The sequence below is a fragment of the Peromyscus leucopus genome, chromosome 3 (genome assembly GCF_004664715.2).
Source record: "Peromyscus leucopus breed LL Stock chromosome 3, UCI_PerLeu_2.1, whole genome shotgun sequence".
NCBI classification, from domain to species: Eukaryota; Metazoa; Chordata; class Mammalia; order Rodentia; family Cricetidae; genus Peromyscus; species Peromyscus leucopus.
The window spans coordinates 100861317-100885391 of NC_051065.1; the positions used below are offsets into that span (position 1 = coordinate 100861317).

The 24075-nt window shown below is 36.7% G+C and overlaps 1 protein-coding gene across 8 annotated transcripts in view; it reads right to left on the bottom strand.

Annotated features, from left to right (window-relative positions):
* The window catches only part of Exoc6b (exocyst complex component 6B), a 417559-nt gene that overhangs the window by 184608 nt on the left and 208876 nt on the right, over positions 1–24075 (bottom strand). For 7 of the 8 annotated variants that reach the window (XM_037203853.1, XM_028858058.2, XM_037203851.1 and 4 more), the window contains exon 17: positions 18168–18347. In XM_037203853.1, the coding sequence (XP_037059748.1) occupies positions 18168–18347 (180 nt within the window). Of the gene's footprint in view, positions 1–12798; positions 12850–18167; positions 18348–24075 lie in introns of all 8 variants that reach the window. The other variant, XM_028858059.2, reaches the window with a different exon arrangement.

The following is a 24075-nucleotide window of genomic DNA, read 5'->3' on the forward strand; positions in this document are numbered from 1 at the left end:
AGTTAACCCAGATGGCAATATCATGGAAATATTTATCATAGGAACCACCTGCTTGTGGCTAAGCCACAAAGTCCATGTCAGGTATCTTAGTTATCGATTGTACTGTGTATTGTATTTATTACAATAGTATGCACCATTCTGAAATCAAGTTCAGCTTTACTGCAACTACAATTATGAACAACTCCCAAATCACAATGGATTATGATTTTATTGGCTAGGGGTCAGGTGCTATACTTATGTTGGATGGTAAAGACGGAACCACATGAGCCTCCACGAGATCCATCTTTGTCCCTCAGTCCCTGAAGTATGAAAACTAGTCACAATTTGTTATTTACCACTGAGGTTCCTAAAGCTATTTCCAGGTTAAATATAATTTCTACATCTTTCTGCATTTTTTCACTTACTTTGAAAATCCTAAAGGGTCTTAAAAGTGGGGGTATACATATCACTACTTTGAAATCCAACTTTAGTCTGGTTCAAAGATTACCAATATATAGAAACAGTCCATGCTGAATAAGCGGGAACTACAGCTACTCTTGAGTCTCATTAGGGCTGAAGGTTACAGATGTTCTAGGCTCTTCACATCCTTTCCAAAGGTATTTCAGGAACATAATCAGCTTAGTCAAATATTATTTCTAGAGTACTCAAATTTCAATTTTTATATAAATTTCAGATACTTTCAAAAAAATTTATGAAACCAAACCAAAGGATATCCAATAATAGAACTTAGCAATTTGTGGTAGTAATATTTAAATTTTATGGTAAACTGAGTATTTTATTATAATGTATTAATATAATTGCTTTGAGGCCTACCTAGCCAAGCAAGTTATCTTGGCCATTTGTTTGGTTCTTTATGAGACTGGTAATTTCTAATAAATTTTCTAAAACTTACGATGGAAGTCATATATCCTGATATTTCCATTAGATGGTTAGAAAGAATCTGGGTATTTTCCATCAAATGGGCATAAATCATTTTGCATGGATTATCCTTGTCCTTATGCAAAAGGTTAAGAGTAGATAAAGGATATAGATATGAGATGACTAAAATATTTTTATTATTTATATATGTGTGGAAGAGTGCACATGGAGGTCAGAGGACAACTTTGTGGAGAAAGGTCTCTCCTTTGACCTTTACATGGGTTATAGAGGTCAAATTAACATTTCCTGGATTGCAAGGTAAGTGCTTTGTCTACTTAGTCAACTCTCTGGGCCTCAAACAGTTTTTAGTTGAAATTATTTTAAGATTATTAAACCAGTTTTACTGAAAAGCAAGTAAGTCTTGCTTTTATGAGGAATGAATAAAGTGTCAGGGATATGTAATGATTTAATATAGAATCATGAAGTGTGTCTCAGTTACTTTTCTATTGCTGTGACAAAACACCATGACAAAAGCAACTTATAAAAGAAAGAAAGTGGGATGGAGAGATGCTCAGAGGTTAAGAGTACTGGCTGTTCTTCCAGAAAACCTGGATTCAATTCCTAGCACCCACATGGCAGCTCACAACTGTCTGTAACTCCAGTTCCAGGTAATCTGACACCTTCACACAGACATATATGCAGGCAAAACACCAATGCACATAAAATAAAATTAAACTAAAAAAAAGAAAGCAAGTAATTTGGCTTACAGTTTCAGTGGGTTAGAGTTCACAATGGCAGAGCAAAAACATGGCAGTCAGAAGAGCTAAGAGTTCCCATGTGGACTGACAAGCAGGGGACAAAGAGAACACTAGGAATGGCTAGTATCTTTGGAAACTTTAAAGGTTTTCTGCAGGGGCATACTTCCTCCAACAAGGCCGCATCCCCTAATCCTTCCCAAACCTTTCCCTAACTGCAGAACAAGTATACAAATATGCGCCTATGAAGGTCATTGTCATTCAAACCACCACAAAATGGTATAATTTTTAAAATAAGTATATCAGAATATAGATAATATTAGCAAAGAAAACCTCATTCATCTGTACACACTTTGAGTCACCTCAAAGGGCAGCTCCCATGGCTACTACTTATAGGAATTCCAGTGCTACCAACTGTTCTGTATTTGATGTCTTAAATTATAAACAGACAGGAAAGAAAGGATTTCCAACTGGGAATTTTTTTTTCTCAACAGGACATATGCAGACCTGGAGAAGACTATTAAGAGAGCATGGAAAGGGTCTTCTGGGAAACTAGTGATGCTCTGGCCCTTGACCTTGGGTGCTGGTCACCAGCTATCTGTGAAAATTTACCAGAAGATACACTTAAAATTTATTCATTTCCAGTCATATTTCTAGTTTTTTTCAAAAGACATAAGTTATTTCCTAATTATTTTATAAAAGATGGTCTGTTTTAAAAATATATTTAAAGCCGGGCGGTGGTGGCGCACGCCTTTAATCCCAGCACTTGGGAGGCAGAGGCAGGTGGATCTCTGTGAGTTCGAGGCCAGCCTGGGCTACCAAGTGAGTTCCAGGAAAGGCGCAAAGCTACACAGAGAAACCCTGTCTTGAAAAACCAATATATATATATATATATATATATATATATATATATATATATATGTATGTATGTATGTATGTATGTATGTATATTGGGATGGGGATAGCTCAGGGGTCTGGAATGCTTACTACTCTTGAAGAGAATCTAAGTTTTGTGGTGATATATTGTGTCCCCCAATATATTGTGAACCCTAATAAAACTTATCTGGGGTCAGAGAACAGAACAGCCACTAGATTAGACATAGAGGCAGGACAGTGGTGGCACACACCCCAATCCTAGCACTCCAGATACAGAGATCCATCTGGATCTCTCTGAGTTCAAGGCCACACTAGAAACAGAGCAAGTTGTGGTGGCTCACATCTTTAATCCCAGCACTTGAGATCTCATGTCTTTGCTTGGGAAGAACCCACGCCTTTTATCCTAGGTCTTGAGATCTCGTGTTTTGCTTGGGAAAGACATATGCCTTTAATCCCAGGAAGTGATGGCAGGAAGCAGAAAGGTATATAAGGCATAAGGACCAGGAACTAGAGGCTTTTTAGCAACAGTTCAGCTGAGATCCATTTGGTCAAGGACTCAAGGCTTTCAGTCTAAGGAAACAAGATCAGCTGAGGAGATGGCAAGGTGTGGTTGGCTGTGACTTGTTCTGTGTCTCTGATCTTTCAGCATTCACCCTAATACCTGGCTCTGGATATTTTTTATTAATAAGACCGTTTAGCAATTCATCTTACATTGTTTGGTTCCAAGCACCCATGTCAGATGGCTTTCAACTACCTGGAATTCCAGCTCCAGAAGATCCAATGCCTCTGACCTCCGTGGGCACCTGCACTAACATGTACATACCCCCACCCACCCATACACACACAATAAAAAATATCTTTTGTTAAAGAAAAACACAAACAAACAAAAAACCCCACATTGGGGGGTAGGGGAAAACTTAAGAATTTCATAGCTGAAACATTAAAAACTGGATAACACCAAGTATTCCATAATAAATGGCTTGCCTCTAGAAAAATACCTTGAAATTTCTAGTTGTAGCTTTAATATCCAGCTGAATCTCTATAATATATTTTTGCGGCCCAAGAGAGACTCAACTAAAACTAACTATAAGGGTCATAAGAGGTATGTAACAAGAAAAATGTATACTGTTGGTCAACATAACACCAACAATATTGTCTTGGATAAAAAATCCCTTGGATGATGCACAATTCCAATGGGAATCTATGCACACATCTAGGAAAGAAGCATGGAAGGAGACACCCTTTCAAAGGGCTTACAGTAAATTTCCTGAGAGGTAGAATTAGGGCCTACTTGTCTGATGAAGGACTGCCTTCCATTTGAAGGTCCCGTCCACTCTGAATCCTAAAACTGTATTCCATAGGAGTTACTGAGATACACAACAGTTAAAGGAAACTTTAAAAAAAAATATTTCTCACCGGGCAGTGGTGGTATACACCTTTAATCCCAGCACTCGGGAGGCAGAACCAGGTGGATCTCTGTGAGGTTCAAGGCCAGCCTGGTCTACAGGGCAAGATCCAGAACAGGCACCAAAACTACACAGAGAAACCCTGTCTCAAAAAACAAAAACAAACAAACAAAAAATTCTGTACAACAAAACACATGCAGGCAAACATGATATAAAACTTTCTTGTTTTTTCTTTTTTGTTTTTTCTCTCACCATTTTAGAATAAAGACAATAAATCATTCATTTACAAGAATTCTATAAAGGCAATCAGATTATCCTACATTTTATAAAAATAGCAAGTAGATGTCCTCATATAAACCCTTCTTAAAATATGACATGATAGCTTCAGGGATGCACCGCAGGGCAAAAAAATCCCTCTCTTATCTCTTTTTCTTGATAGTTTTTTTCCTAAAAATCGCTTGGACCTCATGCACAGACAAGGGCTGAAGTGCAAAGAGCGCTCACCTGCTAATTCAAGAAAGGAGATCACAGGGCAAAGCACACCCTGTGCTGATTTCTAATGGTTCATCTTACATGTTTGGATAAGTTAAAATACTTACTAAACTACATTAAAACCAACTGCAAACACCAAGAGAACTGCTGAACAGTGGCATGTGCCAAATCTGTTCCCATAACTTTAAGCGCCTCTCACTGCAGCACGTGTATGTGTGCTGTCATCCTAGAGCTAACCAGATCACTCCCATTTGCCTCTTGTCAACCAGGCAAAAACATAGGTTTAGAACAGCCTTCAGCAATATTCCCAGCAGCAAGATTTTCTTCCATGAGAACCTGTAGTACCTTTCAGTGTTCTCCCAATCTCCTCTCATTGAAATGGAATTGCAAGGCAAAATAAATTGGCAAAGAAATGGTGTAACCAAAATAGAAAATGTCAAATGATGGTAGCCAACTGTATTCCCGGTAAGATACAGCTGATCTTGTGATATTTGTTGGGTAGCTGCTCTATGTTGGATACATTAAAAATTCTACATTTTCTCAAAGAATTTATAACTCTGGTAATTACTGGGGAAAAAAGGTAATATATTGTTTCCAGCACTGAATAAAACATTAAAAATCACCCCCTGAAGTATATGGATTATAAAGAAGAAAGGGAGGGATTGGGAAAGACTTATGGGGAAAATGAGCCTTGAATTATATTTTAAGAACAGGAGAAGTTAGAAAAGGAGGTAAGAAGTGATCCTAAGGAGAAGGAGCAGGCCCAGGCCACACATACATAGAATTCCTGCACACAGTAAACAGATACACTCGGCTGAAGTCACTGCTTTCTGAAGGGTTGTGAGGGACAACCTAGGACAGCTGCAAGTTACACTGGAGAGTGACCATGAGGAGAACTCTGCCAAGGCCTCACCCACATCACCACACACCTCAGCGGTCAGTCACTATACCACAGATCAGGTTTCTAAGTCCCTCCTCTAGACTCTACTAGGACCTCAATCCCACATCACCACACAGGCTCCAAACGTCTTTCAGGCCTTTACATATTAGTGAAAGGCAATTTGTCTGCAAAACAAAAAGAGAATGGCCTTCACATCCACAGGAACCAGAAAAACTCTATTTGAATCCCATTTCCACATACATTGTTTACAGCATCTTAAACAATGTTTTATTTGTCTCTATCTAAGCCTGTTGTGTCTACTTTGCAGACAGTAATGGGATAAACGAAGGAGGCTAAAACCTGGAATTGAAAATGTAGATATTTTCCCCTTCTCACTCAAATAATGTATGAGTAAAAGAAAATATGAAATGAGTAGGACTATAAAATCTGTAACTTTCAAAAATGTGAGTATGTAAATATTTGAATTCCAAGAATAAAAAAAATATAATCCAAGTGTGGGTGGTGCATTCCAACAGAAGCAGGTAGACACCTGGAAGTTGAAGCCCGAGATGATGACATAGTGAGATCCAGTCTCAAAACAAACAACAAAGAATAAATTTTACACACACACACACACACACACACACACACACACACACACACACAATGCCTACAGTTTTGAAGAAAAATATGAAATTATGCAACCAATACAACTGTCTACCTTTTTTATACTTCATGTAGATTTTCCAACTATAATACACTTTGAGGGATCTCACTTGTAATCCATTTATAAAATCTTGTTCTGCTTTTCGACATCATATCAGAAATATTTCCAAGGATATAATGTAAAATTCATAAAAGAAGATTCACAAATATGTGCTATTTAGATGAACAGTATTATAGTTTACAGACCTATGTGCACAGTTAAGGTTTTTAATTACTTCTTTACTTGTATCAGTAACGTTGACCCTACTGTTCTGTTCTCAAATAACACCCAGAGCCCTGGCACCTCAGCACCATGAAGAGTGCCCCAGTGCTCCAAGCCTCAGCAGTGACACTAAAGTGGCCCAGCTTATCTCACCCATGCTATACTCCCTGGACCTGCTCAAGGAAGCTGCTTATCTAACACAAAGTACAGCTACAGGATTTTACTCCTTAAAACTTCATATTATGCTGATTTTCTGCCTTATCTCATCACCAAAGACAGGATTAGACAGATTCTTTTAAAGGAATTATAAGAAAACAGTATGATTCAAAAGCCCTTATCACTGAAGAGGCCAAAGACTCCTGGCTGTACACTACCAGAAACTACTACTAGTAACAGGAGTTTTCTTGGGAGAAAACTGCTAAGTAATAGCCCAACACACATAAGCCCCTGTAAAGAAACACAAACCCTTGAAGGGACTTAAGTGATTAAACTTGGAAGCCTAGCACCACACTGACAAGGAGCTAATCTGTTGCTCAATGTACCCTGGATAGTTCAAATAACCTAAAGTTTAAAGTGCAGAAACAGGAAATATAAATCAATTTTTTGCAAGGCAGAGATATCATTAGAAAATCTGTTATTTCTCCCCATCAAAGAAAAGAAAATTCCTTGGACATTGGTTCTCGCCATGTAATTAATCTGAAGAAAAAATGTTATTGTATCCTGAGGGCTATGAGGCCTGCTTGTCTCATGAGGACCCTGGAACTTTCCCTATTTTGTTCCACAGAAAGCCATAGGGAGTGGGTCCACTTAGATAATCATTATTGCCAGATGAGAGACTTTCTACATAATATGTCAGATAAGAAGTTACAGCAGTTAAAAATAAGTAACACACTAACAAGTAACACACACACACACACACACACACACACACAAAATCTCCTCATTGCCTGATTGAGTTCATACTTTACAGTGACATTACTATAATTTATTTTCCCTATTGGGAAATGTTGGGGTCATAATGACTAAATTTTTATATGCTAATATTAAATAGAAACCCAAGAAATCCCACAGAGAAAAGGCATTTAAATTATGGTCTTCATGGAAGACTTGGTATGTAGTATATTCTCAAATGGTAGGTAGTCACTATTATGCAAAATAGAAGACTATCAGTTCCTTCTTGAACCTGGGCAAGATCAGTTTAGGCTTTAGTTTCTCCATTTGACAAATAGAGAAAATATTGATTGCCAATTTATCACACAGGTTGTTTTAAGAAGCCATATGAGATAATGTAAGGTACACAGAGTTTGAATATTACAAAGTAGTATGTTAATGAAAAGCATTTTACCAATAAAAAATTCTGTCATTTGAAAAATATTTCTGTTTGTGGAAACATAAGAAAATATGTAAGGAGAGAAATTAGAATTTTTACCCAATGTTTTGTTTTTTTTCTTTATCTCAGCATAGTAACTTATGACTTTTCTTTTTAATAATCAAATTACTTTTAATGACATATAAGACCTAAAAAATAGTTTTTAATCCCTGAACAAAAGTCATATAATTTATAATTTAAAGCAAATAAAATTCACAAAATCTTGTGTGCCATTAACGCAAAGCACTGCTATCCATAGACACTGATGAACAACACCAGGTCTTATCCCCAGGCAGCAATAATCAGTAAGATGGTATAGAGGAACACTCTAGTTAAATCCTGACCATGTCCCTTGCACATTCCCTCCTGAGTTCACATTGCCATCATTCACACATATTACCCACACTTCTCTAGTGGGGAGGCTTCTGTCTTCAGTCACTGGGATGACTGAGAGCAGGAAAGCAGCTGGAGAACAACATCCACTTTCTAGTTACTCCCTTTCTCTTCCTGACTCGGATACAGAGCTAACATATCTACCCAAGGTAGAAATGGGCTCTTCCAGATAAGAAGTGCCTACAAAGGAAGATGCCCCATCTGGGTAATGGTTAGAACTAGAAAAGGCTCCAGAAAGTAGTCTTTGAAATGAGATTTGACGGATGTGAATGGAATAAATATATTAAAGGGCAGTAGCAGTAACACGAGATGATAAAAACATGGGACAAGGGCTCAGGGTACCAAAGTTCTGGATGTGCTAGATAAGCAATACTAATTTGATTTGAGAGGAACACCTTTGTTTAACAAAAAGAGAAAATAGGGTACCACTGGGGAAATTTGTTTTATATATATATATATATGTATATGTATATACATATATATACACACACACATATATATATATATATAATGTATGTTTGAATGTGTGAGTGTGCATGTGGAAGCCAAAAGTTGATGCCAAGTGTCTTTCCATTATTATCTACCTTATTATATTGGAGCAATGTCTCTTACTGATCCCAGAGTTTACCATTTTGGTTACTCTAATTAGCCAGCTTGCCTCTGAGATTCCTTGACTCTGTAACTGGACATCGGCAACAGAGCTTCAGTGAGTTCTGGAGACTGGAACTCTTACACAGGCAGAGCAAGTGCTTTCCCTGATGCACCAACTCCCTGCCTCCCTCTTGGGAAAGTCTTAATAGTTACAAAGACAATTCTCAACAAGAGGCAGTGATAATTCCTCAGTGGACAAGTACTTGGTAAGTCTAGAAGTGTCAGCAGTTCATAAAGGTAAACAGAATGAAAAGGAAAAATGTGAGTTTTAGAAGAGTTTCTTCCAATGGGAAGAATAGAAATAACTTTCTATTGAGCCTGTTTCTAGGTAGGGAAAGGCCAGGGAAAGGCAGCACCGCATTGGGACACCACTGAGAGCATGCCCCATGAAGCACTATAGCAGCAGTTAGGGCAGATTTGGCCCTGAGTCATACTCACACATTGACAGTACACAGAAAGCAAAACCAGGGTCCTTTACCCCCAGCTCTGCTACTTGAGACAATACCACACCCCAATCTTTCTCCAGCACTTGTAAGAGGTAGCTATCAGAATAATTAAGATAATCTCTCTCTCTCTCTCTCTCTCTCTCTCTCTCTCTCTCTCTCTCTCTCTCTCTCTCACACACACACACACACACACACATTTGGTTTTTCAAGACAGGGTTTCTCTGTGTAGTCCTGGATAGAACTCATTCTGTAGACCAGGTTGGTCTTAAACTCACAGAGATCTACTTTCCTATGCCTCCTCACCGCTGGGATTAAAATTGTGCACCACTACCACCAAGCTTCAAAAGTAAACTCTTAAAACTATGCTCTGTTGTCCAGAGCCAAGTGATCAGCCATAAAAACATACATAAGTGTTACAGGATATGGACTCAACAAGGTATATTTAGGATATATGTGATAGCTATTCTTGGATGTCAACTTGACTCTATCTGGTATGAATTAAAATCCAAATGACTGAGCAAACCTGTGAGGGATTTTTTTCTTAATTACATCATTTGAAATAAGAAGACCTACTTAGAATCCCCAGCTTTGAGGTGGGAAGATCCACCTTTAATCCAGAACTTTTGAGGTGGGAAGATCCACCTTTAATCTGTACCACATTTTCTGATGGCAGCCTATATAAAGGACATGGAAGAAGGAACCTTGCTCTCTCTGCCTGCTTGCTCTCACTCTCATTAGCAAGCCCATTCTTTTATTGGTTGGCATTAGAGTCTACTTTTTGAGATTTCAAGTGCATACTGAAGGCCAGCTGAGATTCACCTTTGTGGACTGAATAAATACTGAATTCTTGGACCACCCATTGGTAGATAGCCATTGTTGAACTACTGGGATCACAGCCTATAACCAAATGTGTGTGTGTGTGTGTGTGTGTGTGTGTTTGTGTGTGTATTTGCATATATGTTTGCATATATATCTCACATGTTATATACAACTTATAGAATGTGTGTGTGTGTGTGTGTGTGTGTGTGTGTGTGTGTGTGTGTGTAATCTATGAGTTATGTTCCTCTAGCGAACCCTAATACAGATTTTGGTACCAGGAATGGGGTCCCTCCCTGAGGTTACCATGCACTTTATTTCATTTAGCATCAGGCTTTCCTTTAAATTTTTTTAACTATTTGAGCACTGGACTTAGCTTCATTATACTTCCTGTTGTTCTTTTTCTCTTCAAACTATACATTTTTGTATTTCTCTTTTTGCACCTGCTCCTTTTCATTAGAGATCTGCATAAGAATGATTACTAATAACCATACAACACAATCAATACTACACTGAAAATACTATACTTGAAATCTCCTCTGCCAAACCCATTCATCCAAAATAATTCAATTTAGTCTCAGGCAATTTTTTGGACAAGAGCAAAACCCAGCCACATTCTTTGCCAAAATATCAGAAGTATGGTCTCTAGGCAACTTACTAATATTCTTTCTCTATGAAACCTCTAGAGCCAGAGCCAGCTATCTTAATTTGCACTGCTCTCAGCACCACTATCTTTCATGCTCCCACTAATACGGCCCATTAAGCCCCACTTACAGGGTCCAACTGCTTTCCTAATCCAAAATCTCAAAGTCTACATTCTACCAGTAAGAAGCATGGCCAGACCTGTTACAGCCATATTTTGCTCCCTAGTACCAACTTCTGTGTAAGTTACTGTTCTGTTGCTTTGAAGAGACACCATGAATACTGCAACTCTTAAAGAAAAAAAAAAAAAAAACATTTAATTGAAGACTTGCTTATAGTTTCAAAGAGTAGTCCATTATCACCAAGGTAGGGAGCAGAGCAGGTATGATGCTGGAGCAGTACCTGAGAACTACATCCTTATCTGTAAGCCAAGAGAGAGACTCTAGGCTTGGCATGGGCTTTTGAAACCTCAAAGTCCACCTCCAGTAACAAACTTCCTCCAACAAGGCCATAATTCCTAATCCTTCTAATCCTTTCACATAGTGTCACACATGGTAACTAACCATTCAAATATGGTTTCTCTGTGTAGTTTTCGTGCCTGTCCTGGATCTCGATCTGTAGACCAGGCTGGCCTTGAACTCACAGAGATCGACCTAGCTCTGCCTCCCAAGTGCTAGGATTAAAGGTGTGCACCACCACCACCCAGCCCATCTGGACCTTTCTTACTCCATTAGCTCTAGTCTTTTTTGACTATGTGAGCAAACTTTAAAACTACTAAGTGCCACAGACCTCTGCACGACTTTGGTGGCTGACTCCACCTGCTTCTGGGATCATGCAAGTCAAGCCTAAAACTCACAGCCAGGTCCAAGGTGCATTCAATCTTCCTAGCTGCAGGAAACAGGTACCTGCATTGCCACAAGCAGTTTTTACTTAACTTGCCCTTTCTATTTAGTGCTATAGGCTGAACATCAGTACTTCTTAGTGTCCTTTTTCTTTTCTTTCTTTTTTTTTTCCAATTTTCTCAGGACCTACAAGAAAATTCAGCCCACATTGGTACGTCAAAGTGGTGTTGCTTTCCCCCCCCCTTTTACCCTTTAGTCATTGGTCTTTTGGGGGGCCTACCACCCAGTTCCCAAATAAATCACACATGGAGGTTTATCCTTAATTATAAATGCTGGGCCATAGCTTGGCTTGTTTCTTACCAGCTTTTCTTAAATTATCCCATTTTACCTTTCTCTCACTTCTGTAATCTTACTTTCACTCTTACTCAATGGCTGGCTGTGTGACTGCGTGACTAGTCCCTTATATCCTTTTCCTTCTCCCTTGATGTGATTTCTTTTGCTCCCAGATTTCTCCTTCCATTTATTCTCTCTGCCTGCCAGCTCCACCTATCCTTTCTCCTGCCTCACTATTGGCCATTCAGCTCTTTATTAGACCATCAGGTATTTTAGACAGGTAAAGAATCACAGCTTCACAGAGTTAAACAAATGCAAAATAAAGAAATGCAACATATCTTTGCATCATTAAACAAATGTTTCACAACACAAACAAATGTAACACATCTTAAAATAATATTCTAAAAACAAGGGAGTTTAGGTAGGAAAGGAAAGAAACATAATTAAGTTAAAATTTTAAAAATAATGAAAAATGTGTTCTGATGCTAAGCATGCAAAATGCATAAATATACATTCAACAGTAAATTAATAACTGGAGCCTGAGAAAAATGCTTGTGTACCTGCTTCATCTGTCATCTCAAGGGACATGATAACTGTTAACAAACTACCTAGACAACACTATGATGGTCATTCAGTATACCTCACAAAAACAGGCAAAGCCACCTTGGTCAACAAGAAAAAAAAAAACAGTAATAACTCCATTCCAAAAATTCATTATTGTTTAAATATAATTAGTACACCCTCCATTACCCAACTATACACTATCACATACACTCATGCACATGTGTACACATAGGACACACACGGACACACACGGACACTGACCTTTCCCATCATGTCACTGTTGTGATATACCCTAACAGTTAAGACAAATGGGGAATCTCAAGAATTAAGAGAAGGCATTCTTGTCCTGTTTCTTTGCAGTTCTCTTCACATACAAATTTTGTACCATTTATTCTCTCAACAGAGTCATTCCTGACTTGGAATTTCAAGTCTGAAAAGAAAATGTGCACACTACACATAGGACAAATAAAGTGGTCTGTTCTCAGGAAAAGCTTTTGCCCCATCCCTCTTTCTCTAGTAATGTACAAGAATTGCACAGAGAAATTACCTGGTATTCTGGGGAAAGTGAACACAAATGCTAGGCCATCTCATTAGCTGTCTGTGAAAAACCAAAGAGGGGAAGTTTCAGAAATGAGATTTATGTGATTCTACTAAACCTAATGACTCATCAATACAAGTAGTGTGGTGATAAGAAAGATATCACTCAAGGTATACTGAAGCCATCCCTGTATGAAAATGTCACACTGAAGCTTAATATGTAAAAACTAGTATATGCAAATTAGTAAGAAAATTTCATCTATCTATCTAGTTATTTATTTTAGGCAAGACAGACACATGCCATTTACAGACACAGTCCTGAGGAATTAAGACTTTTCAATTCTCTCCTACATTGGTTCTGGATAGTACATGGTGAAATGCAACAGTAACCTGAAATGTACAGTCAGCTCAGCACACAATGAGCGAGGCTACACGATGTTTACGGATGAGCATCTCAGAATTGAGAAAAAGGTGGAAATGTCATGAAAAACCATGACATAAGTGATAAAATAATGCACTTTGAGTTAAACAAATGGCCTAAAAGTTACAATAAACTAATTGAAGCAGGGTGAGGAGCTGTGGGAGCTGGTGTCAGTTCAGGGCTCACAGCATCTAACAATACATGCCAGGAGCACAGGAGAGAATTGTTTTTTAGATGCAGGGAGATGAGTGTAGAAGCACTGATATAACAGAGCCAGCCCTGATCTTCTACACAGACCTCTGACTCTGTGCTTCCTCCTTACACTGCTGTAAGATCTACTCACATCATTATCTTACAAAGCCAGAGGAAATACAAAAGACAAAATACTATTCCTCATTTTCTCCAAAAAATAAAATCCATTTGAAAAATAGTTCTTCAATAAAGTATTGTTTTAAATATACATATAATTAGTTCTCAAAGACAGAGAAATTCTAGAGATGAATATAATTCTAAGTATCACCTACCCACTCCACTAGGATTAAAAAGAGATAAAATGTTTCACACAGAAAAAATAATTAAAAAGCAGGAAGGTTTTTATATGAAAAAGTATAATTCAACCTGGAAGTATAAATTCTATACATTTACTACATAGGACATAAATGATTAATGTGTATAGATATGCACTAAAAATCAGCTCAAGCTATATAGAACATTTATAATATTTTCTAAGTTCTGAGTATGATCTTTGAAAACCTCTCTATCAGCTGTACATTTTATTGAATGGCAGGCATGTTCTATTGAAAGTACATACTGCAATTACCATTATGAAAAACATGTATTCCATTTCACTTTCTTTTAAGTACTAAGCAAACAATCTATTAGTCTTTTATCTGATTATTTCAAGCACTGGTGTCAACTTTGGAAGACTGACATATTTTATACTATAGAAAACGTACCAGTATCTTCTTTCCTGAATATTTCCTTAGAAAAATTCAAATATATATTCAGTGTAGAATTCACTGTCATATAGAAAGCAAGAACTTACTAATATCTTCATCCAAACTTGCAGAGAGAGTGGCAATTTTATTGAATTTTTTTTATTGAGATAGCAATTCTTTCACATATCTTGAAATACTCATAGATTTTTTTGCATTCCCCTCCTTTGAGGTTAGTCTATTCTAGTTTGAAAGGATATTGCTTATTTTGCTTTATAACATTTTATATCTAATAGGTAAAGATCATACTTAAAATTTTACATTTTTTAGTAGTGTCTAACTTTGCTTTGCCGTCAATTTTAGAATTATTTATTGACATATTTCCTTATGAAATTCATCTGGTACTCATAATAATTTGATTAGTCTTGGAACACTCTCTGCACCACAAAAAATTGCCAGCCTGGTACACTTGTATATTACTCTATGATGAATTCTTCACATTATTTTGACTAAATTCTTGTTAAGTATACACAGAAAGAAATTTCTGCTGTTCATAATTTATTCAGGTATGTTATAGCAGTAAAAACACACTGAGGCACACATGTCTGATTACTATAATTATAATTTGTTCTTAGAAATTTTTATTTATTTAAGGGAACTTCTAAAACACTGGTGATAAGAATTTTTAACCTCCTGATGATAATGTAATTTCATGTGTTTAATATAATCCTGTTAAATTTATACTCGCTGTTGAATTTCCTATTATTAAAGCACCATTCTACTTATCTTTTATTGAATTTTATTTTTAAAACAAGAATGATCATTGGATATTATATAATATCCTTACAACTTTACAAGTTATAATTATATACCAACATACTTTCTCTCATTTACACAGTAATTGGAAAAGTCAAATATTAAGAGATTTAAAAAATCTAGAACCATCCTTACATTTCTGTAACAAATCCTAGGTAGTAGTTACTGAATTACTTTCTTATAACATCTAGAATTGACATTCAATTTTAATTTACTTTTACCCATAATTGAAAGCTTGCTTTGTATTTTTTTAAAAAAATTGCTTATTTTTATTATATGTATGTGAATGTTTTGCCTACATGTATGTAAGGGCATTGTATGTGTGCCTGGTGCCCAGAGGCCAAAAGCTGGCACAGATGGTTGTAAACCACCATGTAGTGCTAGGAACCAAACCCAGGTACACTGGAAGAGCAGCAAGTGCTCTTAACTACTGAGCTGTCTCTCCAACTCCAATGAATTTTTAAAATATTTTTGTGCTAGATTTGTCTTGTCTTGTTATTAAGGTGAAATGAGATTAAATAGTACAATTTTCTGCAAGTCAATCTTCCTACTAACTAAGCACAGCTAGAAGTAAAAAAAAAAAACAGACAATTTTCTTTAAAGACATCAGAATTCAAACCAGGCAGTACTGGCACATGCCTTTAATCCCAGCACTCGGGAGGCAGAGGCAGGCAGATCTCTGAGTTTGAGGCCAGCCTGGTCTACAGAGCGAGTTCCAAGACAGCCAGAGCTACACAGAAAAACCCTGTCTCAAACAAACAAACAAACAAACAAACAAACAAACAAACAAGACATCAGAATACTATGAACAAGGAAGATTAAAAAGAATAAAACTGCAGAAAAGGCAGAACCTTTCTAATGTGATCTGAGTGAGGATCAGCAGCTGTCCTTGGCGACACTGGCCAAACTCCAGCATAGGCAATAAACAGAGAACCAGAATTAGGTCTCAGGGTCCCAGGGTCCCAGGGTCCCAGGGTCGAGAATAGCTAGCTATTACATATTTAAAACAATTTTTCTTTCTTTCAAAGGGCTACAGTACTAAAATTAGAGGTCTGAGAACCAAATGTTCCATTACATTTGTTGAATTCTAAAGTTTAACAGCTCATGAAAATAAAGGATTATGCCAAAACCTTTGAAAGGCAGAGTGAGATTTTCCAAAGTCTTACAGTGGCTCAGACACAGGGACTCAGCTTAGAACAAATGTGTAAGAATCTCGGGTAGGCAGTTTTAAAATGCATTCCTGTTGTATGTAGTAACAAAACACCGCAGACCAGGTAGTTTATAAACAATATATATATATATATATATATATATATATATATATATATATATATATATATATATATATATCATTGACAGATAGCTCATAAACAACTGAGCTAATACACAACTTTATTTTCCCAGTACTAGAACCTGGGAAGTGTAAGATCCAGGTGATAACAGATTTCATGTCTGGTAAGGGCCCATTTGCAACTTCATAATACGCATATTCCTGAGGCATTCTATTATTACAGAAGAAACAGAAATCTCTCTAGAATTCCTCATGAAGGCCCTATCCCATGGCCATCACTTCCAGGGGCTTACATCCTGCTATCACAGGGGTAATTGGGTGGAGCATATAAATTCTAAGTTTACACAAACATTCAGACTATAGGAAAAGCTAAAAGGAAAGGGAGTGATGCATAGACACCAACAACTTACAAATTGGATTTTTTGTTTTTTAAAACTATTTTTAACTATGTATTAGCCCACTGCTCACACTCTTTTTCAATATCTGCCTGCAGAAGGCAAAAGGCTGAAATGCAGAAATTTCTGCAGTTCTTTTTGGTGCTGAAGACAATGACAGGCCTGTGCTTATCAATGTCCTTATAGCACCTTAACTAGCTACAGAGATGACTAAAGGTACATGACAACTGCAACCCAACCCTGTGACTAAGATCAGCCCAACTACAACAGATCAACCAATAAGGAAAAGAATGGACACTATTAGAAAGCAAAATCTATGCAGTTTAAATTAAATGTCTAAGAGCAAACAAAAATACTAGGAAGAATCATGAACATATCACTAAAAATCAAACCTATCAGTATGTACATAAACAATAAGCTAATAAATGTAACTTTAAATGATTGTGACTAATATAACCAGAAAACAACTACAAACCAAATAAAAAGATAAGAGGTTCAACAAAGAATTTCAAATGATCAAAAAAAAAAAAAAAAAAAAAAAAAAACCAAAGGAAATCCTAAAATTAAAACAAACAGACCTTAAATGTTAACTAACAAGTCTGTGGGATATTCTTTACAAGGTATTTGCCATGTCGTATACTAAGACTGAAGAGGCCAAACTTAACATTAGTGCGGCCATGACAATACTGGGAGTAGGCCTCACCCTTACAATAACCAGGAAAAGTCACAAACTGTACCCTGCAGGAGACCAATCAGAATTGAGACAAACAAGTACTAGATGCTCCAAGACATAAAAGATAGATTACATCACTTGTATACAAGTTGCCAAATTCCATGCAGCAATGCCAGTACCAATCCCTGTTTGACAAGACTTCTGTTACCTCACTCTGGCCCAATCAAGAGTTAAACCTCCATCTGAATCCGGGGTTCCCCTAGCTCCCATCCTATACTCCTTAAAACCCCTTCCATAACTGAGCTCAGTGCTCTCCCTGATCTACCAGCTGTGTCAGAATGGATGGAAGGCCCAAGCTAGAGCTTGCAATAAAAGCTCTTTGCTTTTGCATACAAACTCCTGGGGGCTTATGACGCAGGCATAACAAGACCTGACAGTATAGACAAAATGGAAAAAAAAGCAAAAGTCTCTGAAATCAAATTATATGGGAGGCCTGAAAGTCCCTTTATGGATTTATATATCTACTAAGAGCTCTTAGAGATTAAAGAGGCCCCTGGCAACGTAAATAAGAAATGAAAAGCCGGGCGGTGGTGGCGCACGCCTTTAATCCCAGCACTTGGGAGGCAGAGGCAGGCAGATCTCTGTGAGTTCGAGGCCAGCCTGAGCTACCAAGTGAGTTTCAGGAAAGGGGCAAAGCTACACAAAGAAACCCTGTCCCGGAAAAAAAAAAAAAAAAAAAAAAAAACACCCAAAAAACCAAAAAAAAAGAAATGAAAACCTTTCCCAAAGCTAGTTTAAGGTACCCATTTTCTATTTTGAGGGGCAAAACAGAAGCAACTATCACTTACAGGAAGGTGTGTGAATACAGCAAATGTGCTCCGAAGGAAGGCAATGAGGTCGACTAGGTAGTCACTAGCTTTGTTGTCTAAGTCTCCTGTCATCCAGTCGTAGTCAGCCAGCTGCAGAAACTGGTCAATCTTCTGATTTAAGTTTGTATATATCTCTTCTTCAGCTGCATGTCTAGCATCCTGTGAAATAATATTTAAATATAAAAACACATTCAGATGTCTAGAGTGAAAAGGGCAAACATGTATGTGATGTAACCACCACATATCTATACCACTTGGTAACAGCTGTAAGTGTTGAATCACATCAGCTTCTAGGAACACTTCTACAAAAACCCAAAGGAAACTTTTCTTTCTTTCTTTCTTTCTTTCTTTTTTTTTTTTCAAGACAGGGTTTCTCTGTGTAGCACTGGCTGTCCTGGAACTTACTTTGTATGAACTCACAGAGATCATCCTGCCTCTGCCTTCCGAATGCTGGGATTAAAGGCAGGTGTCAACACGCCCAGCAGGAACCTTTTCTAATGAATTTTTACTTGTACTCACTGTCTCTCTCCCTCTTTCTAAGGGGGAGGGTTAAATGTAATCTACCAGAAAAAAAAAATTCTTTTTCTTCAATAAATGAGGAAAATGTATTTACATATACCCCCTGCAATCTATTTCCTTTTATTTTCTTATTTCTATCAAAAAGCAAATTTACTCTCAGAAATTGATTCCATTTTGACTCTTTGTGTGACTCCAAAAAAAGCTCCTTCCTACATTCTCAAATTACCTACATCCTCTGGTTCCTCCAGCTGCTTGTAAATATGCCTATGTTATAATCTATTCTCAGTAGTTACTGTAAGAGCTCTGTACTTTCTTCATCAGAAGGCTCTTTCAAAAGCTGATAAACACTCTCCATAATATCTGTTCTATACAGCACAGGCCTAAAAAAAATGCTAAAACAGCATCAAAGAGTTCCTAGAGCACATAAGTTTGTGTTACCCTGTGTAAAAGATTCATGCTACATACTACCTTATTAAAGTCCCTAATAAGTATTGTTGGACTTATTTTTCTAGGAAATATATTATCAGGATGAATGAATATACATTATGGACAGAACAATCAGGATTCTAATATAAAAATTGTCATGAACAACTTGCTACTACATCTGATATTCATCTTTCAGTCTGAGCTTGCTTGATTTCTATTAAATATTGTACCTAATACTCTAGCTCCCATGATCTTCACTGTATGGCTCACCTATGGTTTGTATTCACTCTAGTCTCATATTTTCTCAATTTCTCTGGATGATTTAATTATTTTCTATAATTTCCAGGTCTGTCTTCAACACTGATCTACTCTAAATACATTTGATCTCATGGTCTGTGTATCTGATTGCTTCATGGACACCTTTGACTCCCAGAAATATTGGAAGCATAAGACTGAGATCTGGACTTGGAATTTTCCATACTCTTCACCTGTTCTTTTCAGACCAAGGCAAAAATCTAGAAGGCGTACTGGAATCTTTCTTTCACAGTTAGAAACAGAGTTCTGTAACTCCGAATTGTTAAATCTGTCTTTAACTTATTATCCTTTTCTAAATTTTCTCTCACTTAAATTTTGCATGACTGTGAATTTATAGTACAGCCAAAGACAGTATTTACTTAGATGAAGAATGATATCAAATTTATTAACTGACAAAATCATAGGTATTTGTCATGTTCAACAAGGTATTTTGAATGTGTAGATATTATAAATGGCATAATAAATACAATAACAAAGAATTAATTAACATACACAAATCAAGCTCAGAATGACATGCATTTTCTCAAATATTTGTTATTTTTGTGGTAAAAAAATTTTAAACAGATCCTACCAGAAATTTTCAAGATACAATACACTTATTAACTATAGCTACTTGCTGAAGAATGAGCTCTTGAACTGCTTCAAATATGTGTGGAGCCAGGCGGTAGTGGCGCATACCTTTAATCCCAGGACTCAGGAGGCAGAGACGGGGATCTCTGTGAGTTCGAGGCTCAGTCTGATCTATAGAGTGAGATCCAGGACAGGCAGGCACCAAAGTTACACAGAGAACCCCTGTCTTGAAGAACAAAAAAAAAAAAAAAATATTGTGTGGTTTCACCAAAATGGCTTAGCCACTATCAAAGTCTTCAGTGGCCATGCTCTGCTCTACTTATGAGAATTCAACATTTTTAGATTCAATATGGAAGTAAAATTATACAATATTTGTTTTTCAATGCTTATTTCATTTAACATAATAACTTCCAGGATTATCCAAGATGCTACAAATGACCAAAATTTCCTTCTTTCATAAGGCAATATACAGTATTCAATTGTGTTTCTATACCACATTTCTCTTTCTATATATCCACTGATGATAAGCTGACTCCCTATCTTGAGTATAGTGATCAGTTCTGTAAGAATATGTAACAGAATTACTAAATCATACAGAATTTTTACCTTAAATTTTTAAAGACCTTCCACACCGCTTTCTCTAATTGCTAAACTTTACCTTTGTATTTAAAAAAAAAAAAAAGCCCTGCCAAATCCAGTGTCATCTATATTTCTTGTTAAGCTATCTGCAAAGGGTTGTAGTATTGTGCATTTTATTTAGAATTTACATTTTCAGTTAATGTTAGATAGATGTAAGGTATGCATCTGGGATTCTTGTGGTTTTTTCTGTTTTCACAGATGTCCAGCATCTTTTGTTGAAAAGAAAATTCCTCTCCATTCTCTATTACATTACTTTTACTCTTTCTGAAAGATCAGTCGAATATCTATGTATATGCCTAGTTTTAGGGAAGGCAGTCCAATTTATTCATCTATTTGATTGTTTTCTTGCCAATGTTATACCATCTCATTCCTGTATCTTCACTTATAGTAAGGCATGAACTCAAGTACTCAATCCTCGAACTGTACTTTTTAAGACTGTTGCCATTCTGTAGGTTTTGCCTTACCAAGTCTACTTTCAAAGATCCACAAATTAATTTGCTGATGTTGAAAGAGGATGCAGTAAATAGAAACTTGGTTAGGAAAAACCTAGACTGTTAACATTGGCCTCCCACTCATAAACATAAAAAAAAATCACTAATCTTTGGTTTCTTTCATCAGAGTCTTGTAGTTTTCATCATATAGGAATTGTATTTTGTTAGATTAAGGAATTAGTAATTTGTTTTACTTTACTAACATTTACTAACATTTACATTACTAACATAAATAGAAGTTTTGGTTGTTTTTTCCAAACTTCAAACTCTAGTTGGTCACTACTAATATGAAGACTGACTATTATGCTAACCTGTATGCTGAACATTAATGTAATCAGTTCTTTTCAATATTCTGTTATTTCCTTAGGATTTTCTATAGTCCCTCCTGTTATTTAGAAACAAAGAATTTTATTTCTTCCTTCCCTCTCCAGACAGCTTTCCTTGTCGTGTGTTGTTAGATGCTGTGGAGGAGTGGTAAGAGAGAGCAGTTCATGATTTTAGCAGGAAAATATCTGGCCTCTCACCATTAAATCTGACACGATCTCTGAGGGGTTTATGGGCATTTTTTATAAGGTAGAGGAAGTGTCCCCACCCTAGTCTTGATTCTTCTTTATTGAGAATTTAACATAAATAAGTATTTTTCTTCACCTACTGGTATACAGCTTTTCTTTTTTAGTCTGTTTGACATGATTACTTCCATTGACTGAGGCTGAATGTTGATGCACATTTGTGAACCTAAAATAAGTAGCACTTAAGCCACAATGCACTTCTAGTTTATAGGAAGTTGTGTTCATGTTTGTGAGCCCCATGAAATTTTCCTTCCTTGTGTGTGAGTTTGAGATTAGGGTAAGCAGACCTCATAAAATGAGACTGATAGGATTCTCTGCTATAATTTTCTAGAAACAATTATAGAAAACGGGTATAATATCATCCTTAATTTTTTACAGAATTCACCAGTGAATTTAGAACTATGGGAAAAAGGTAGAACCTTTAGTAGCTGGGGATTACAGGGAAGAAATTAAGTCACTGGATGCATAAAGAGGTTATAAGGACCCTGGCTCCTTCCTGCATCATATTTATTTTCTTTCTGGCCACCTCATGGAGCAGGCAGTGTCTTCCCCACAAGTTCTTGCCTTATGTATATGCATTGTGGCATCCCATAAACCTAAAGCATTTAAGCCAATAAGTTAAGAACTGAAACATCCAAAACTATAGGCCAAAATGAACTTTTCCTGGCACTGGAGAGATGACACGGTGGCTAGGAGCACTTGCTGCTTTTCATGAAGATCAGAGTTCATTGCCAACAACATGTCAGGCAGATCTGTAACTCTGGCTTCAGGGAGTCAAATGTTCTCCTCTGGCCTCCAAGGGTATCTGAACTCACATGCACATACCCAGACAGATAGAAAAAGACAAAGACACACACACACACACACACACACACACACAATCAAAAATGAAATTAAATAAACTTTTGTCTCTTGATTGTTGCAGTTTGTTGTTGTGATTATTATTTTTTCATACCAGGTCTCACAAAATTCAGTGTGGTCTCAAACCCATTATCTAGCTAAGGCTGACCTTCAGATTTTTGTCTTTCTTGTCTCCACATCTTAGTGCTGGAACTAAAGATGTACACCAAGACACTCTACTTTTTCTTTTGTAAGATTATTGTACCAGGTGTTTTTGTAGTGGTAATGAGAACCTGGCTAAATCAGTTTTCCCCCGAAAGTAATCTATACTTTATATCATTATTCAAAAGAAATCTTCATAAAATCCCTTTATTAATATATTAATGAAAATGAGTAAGATCAGTAGTACCATTAGCAATTTGTATTTTCTCTACTTTTCCCTTGATTAGCCTGGTTCAAAATTTAATTATTTTATTTCATTTTTTGGCAAATAATCAACTTTTGATTTTGTTGATTTCCAATACTGGTTTTTACTTTCATTTGTTTCTGATCTTATTCTGTTGTTTATTTCTTTAGCTTACATTGGATTTAAGAAGTTCTTTTTCTAATAAATTCTTAATACTCCCACTCCCCTTGCAAGCCATACTTTCCCTGCTACATCCAAATTTTGACGACTTGCATCTTCACTTTAACTTCACCTACAGTATTTTAAAATTCCTCTTAGGATTTTTTTCTGAAACCTCTTTTCTTGGAATATGTTAATTTTCAAATATTTATGAATTTTCTAAGTATATTTATGTTACTGTTAACAGGTTTGAGTCTATGTTTTAAGAGAGTTTAGTTACAATTTCTATTTTACTGGATTTTGCTAACTGGTATTTGAGGGTCTTGACCACTGTCTGTCTTGGTCAATGCTCTGTATGAGCTTAGGAAGAACATGTGTTCTGTTCATGCTGGACAACACTCTCTGTAAATGTCAGTTATTCAGCTGACTGATGGTGCCATTTAGTTCAGTGATATCCTTACTTATTTCTGCTTCCTGAATTTGTAACTTACAGATATGAATTTACTAGGAACAGATGTTGGCACTGAAAATATTCTTTTGTAATCTTTCCAAACACTTCTATTTCTCTCATTAGCTCTTTGAAAGTAACAGGTAATTTTAATTAATTTTCTAAACTTACTGGCAATTCTTCAAATCTCTTATTCTTTTCTCTATAGGAACAACAGATGTTCCCTGACCCAGAGGACTAGAGATTTCATTACATCAGAAGGTGAGACACAAGTTGCTAGGAGAGAAAAGCAGTCAATAATCCTATACCCAGCTATGACACCTATGAACCAAAACAATAATAATCAGCAAAGTACAATAGTGGCTGTAACCAACAACTTGACTTAAGGCCCACTAAACAGGAGCAAAATCATGCCTGGTATTGTAAACATAGCCAACTACACATGACTAGTGAGGTCATGAATCTTAGCTGAGAACCTACTACCACCACTTTATTAAACCAACCT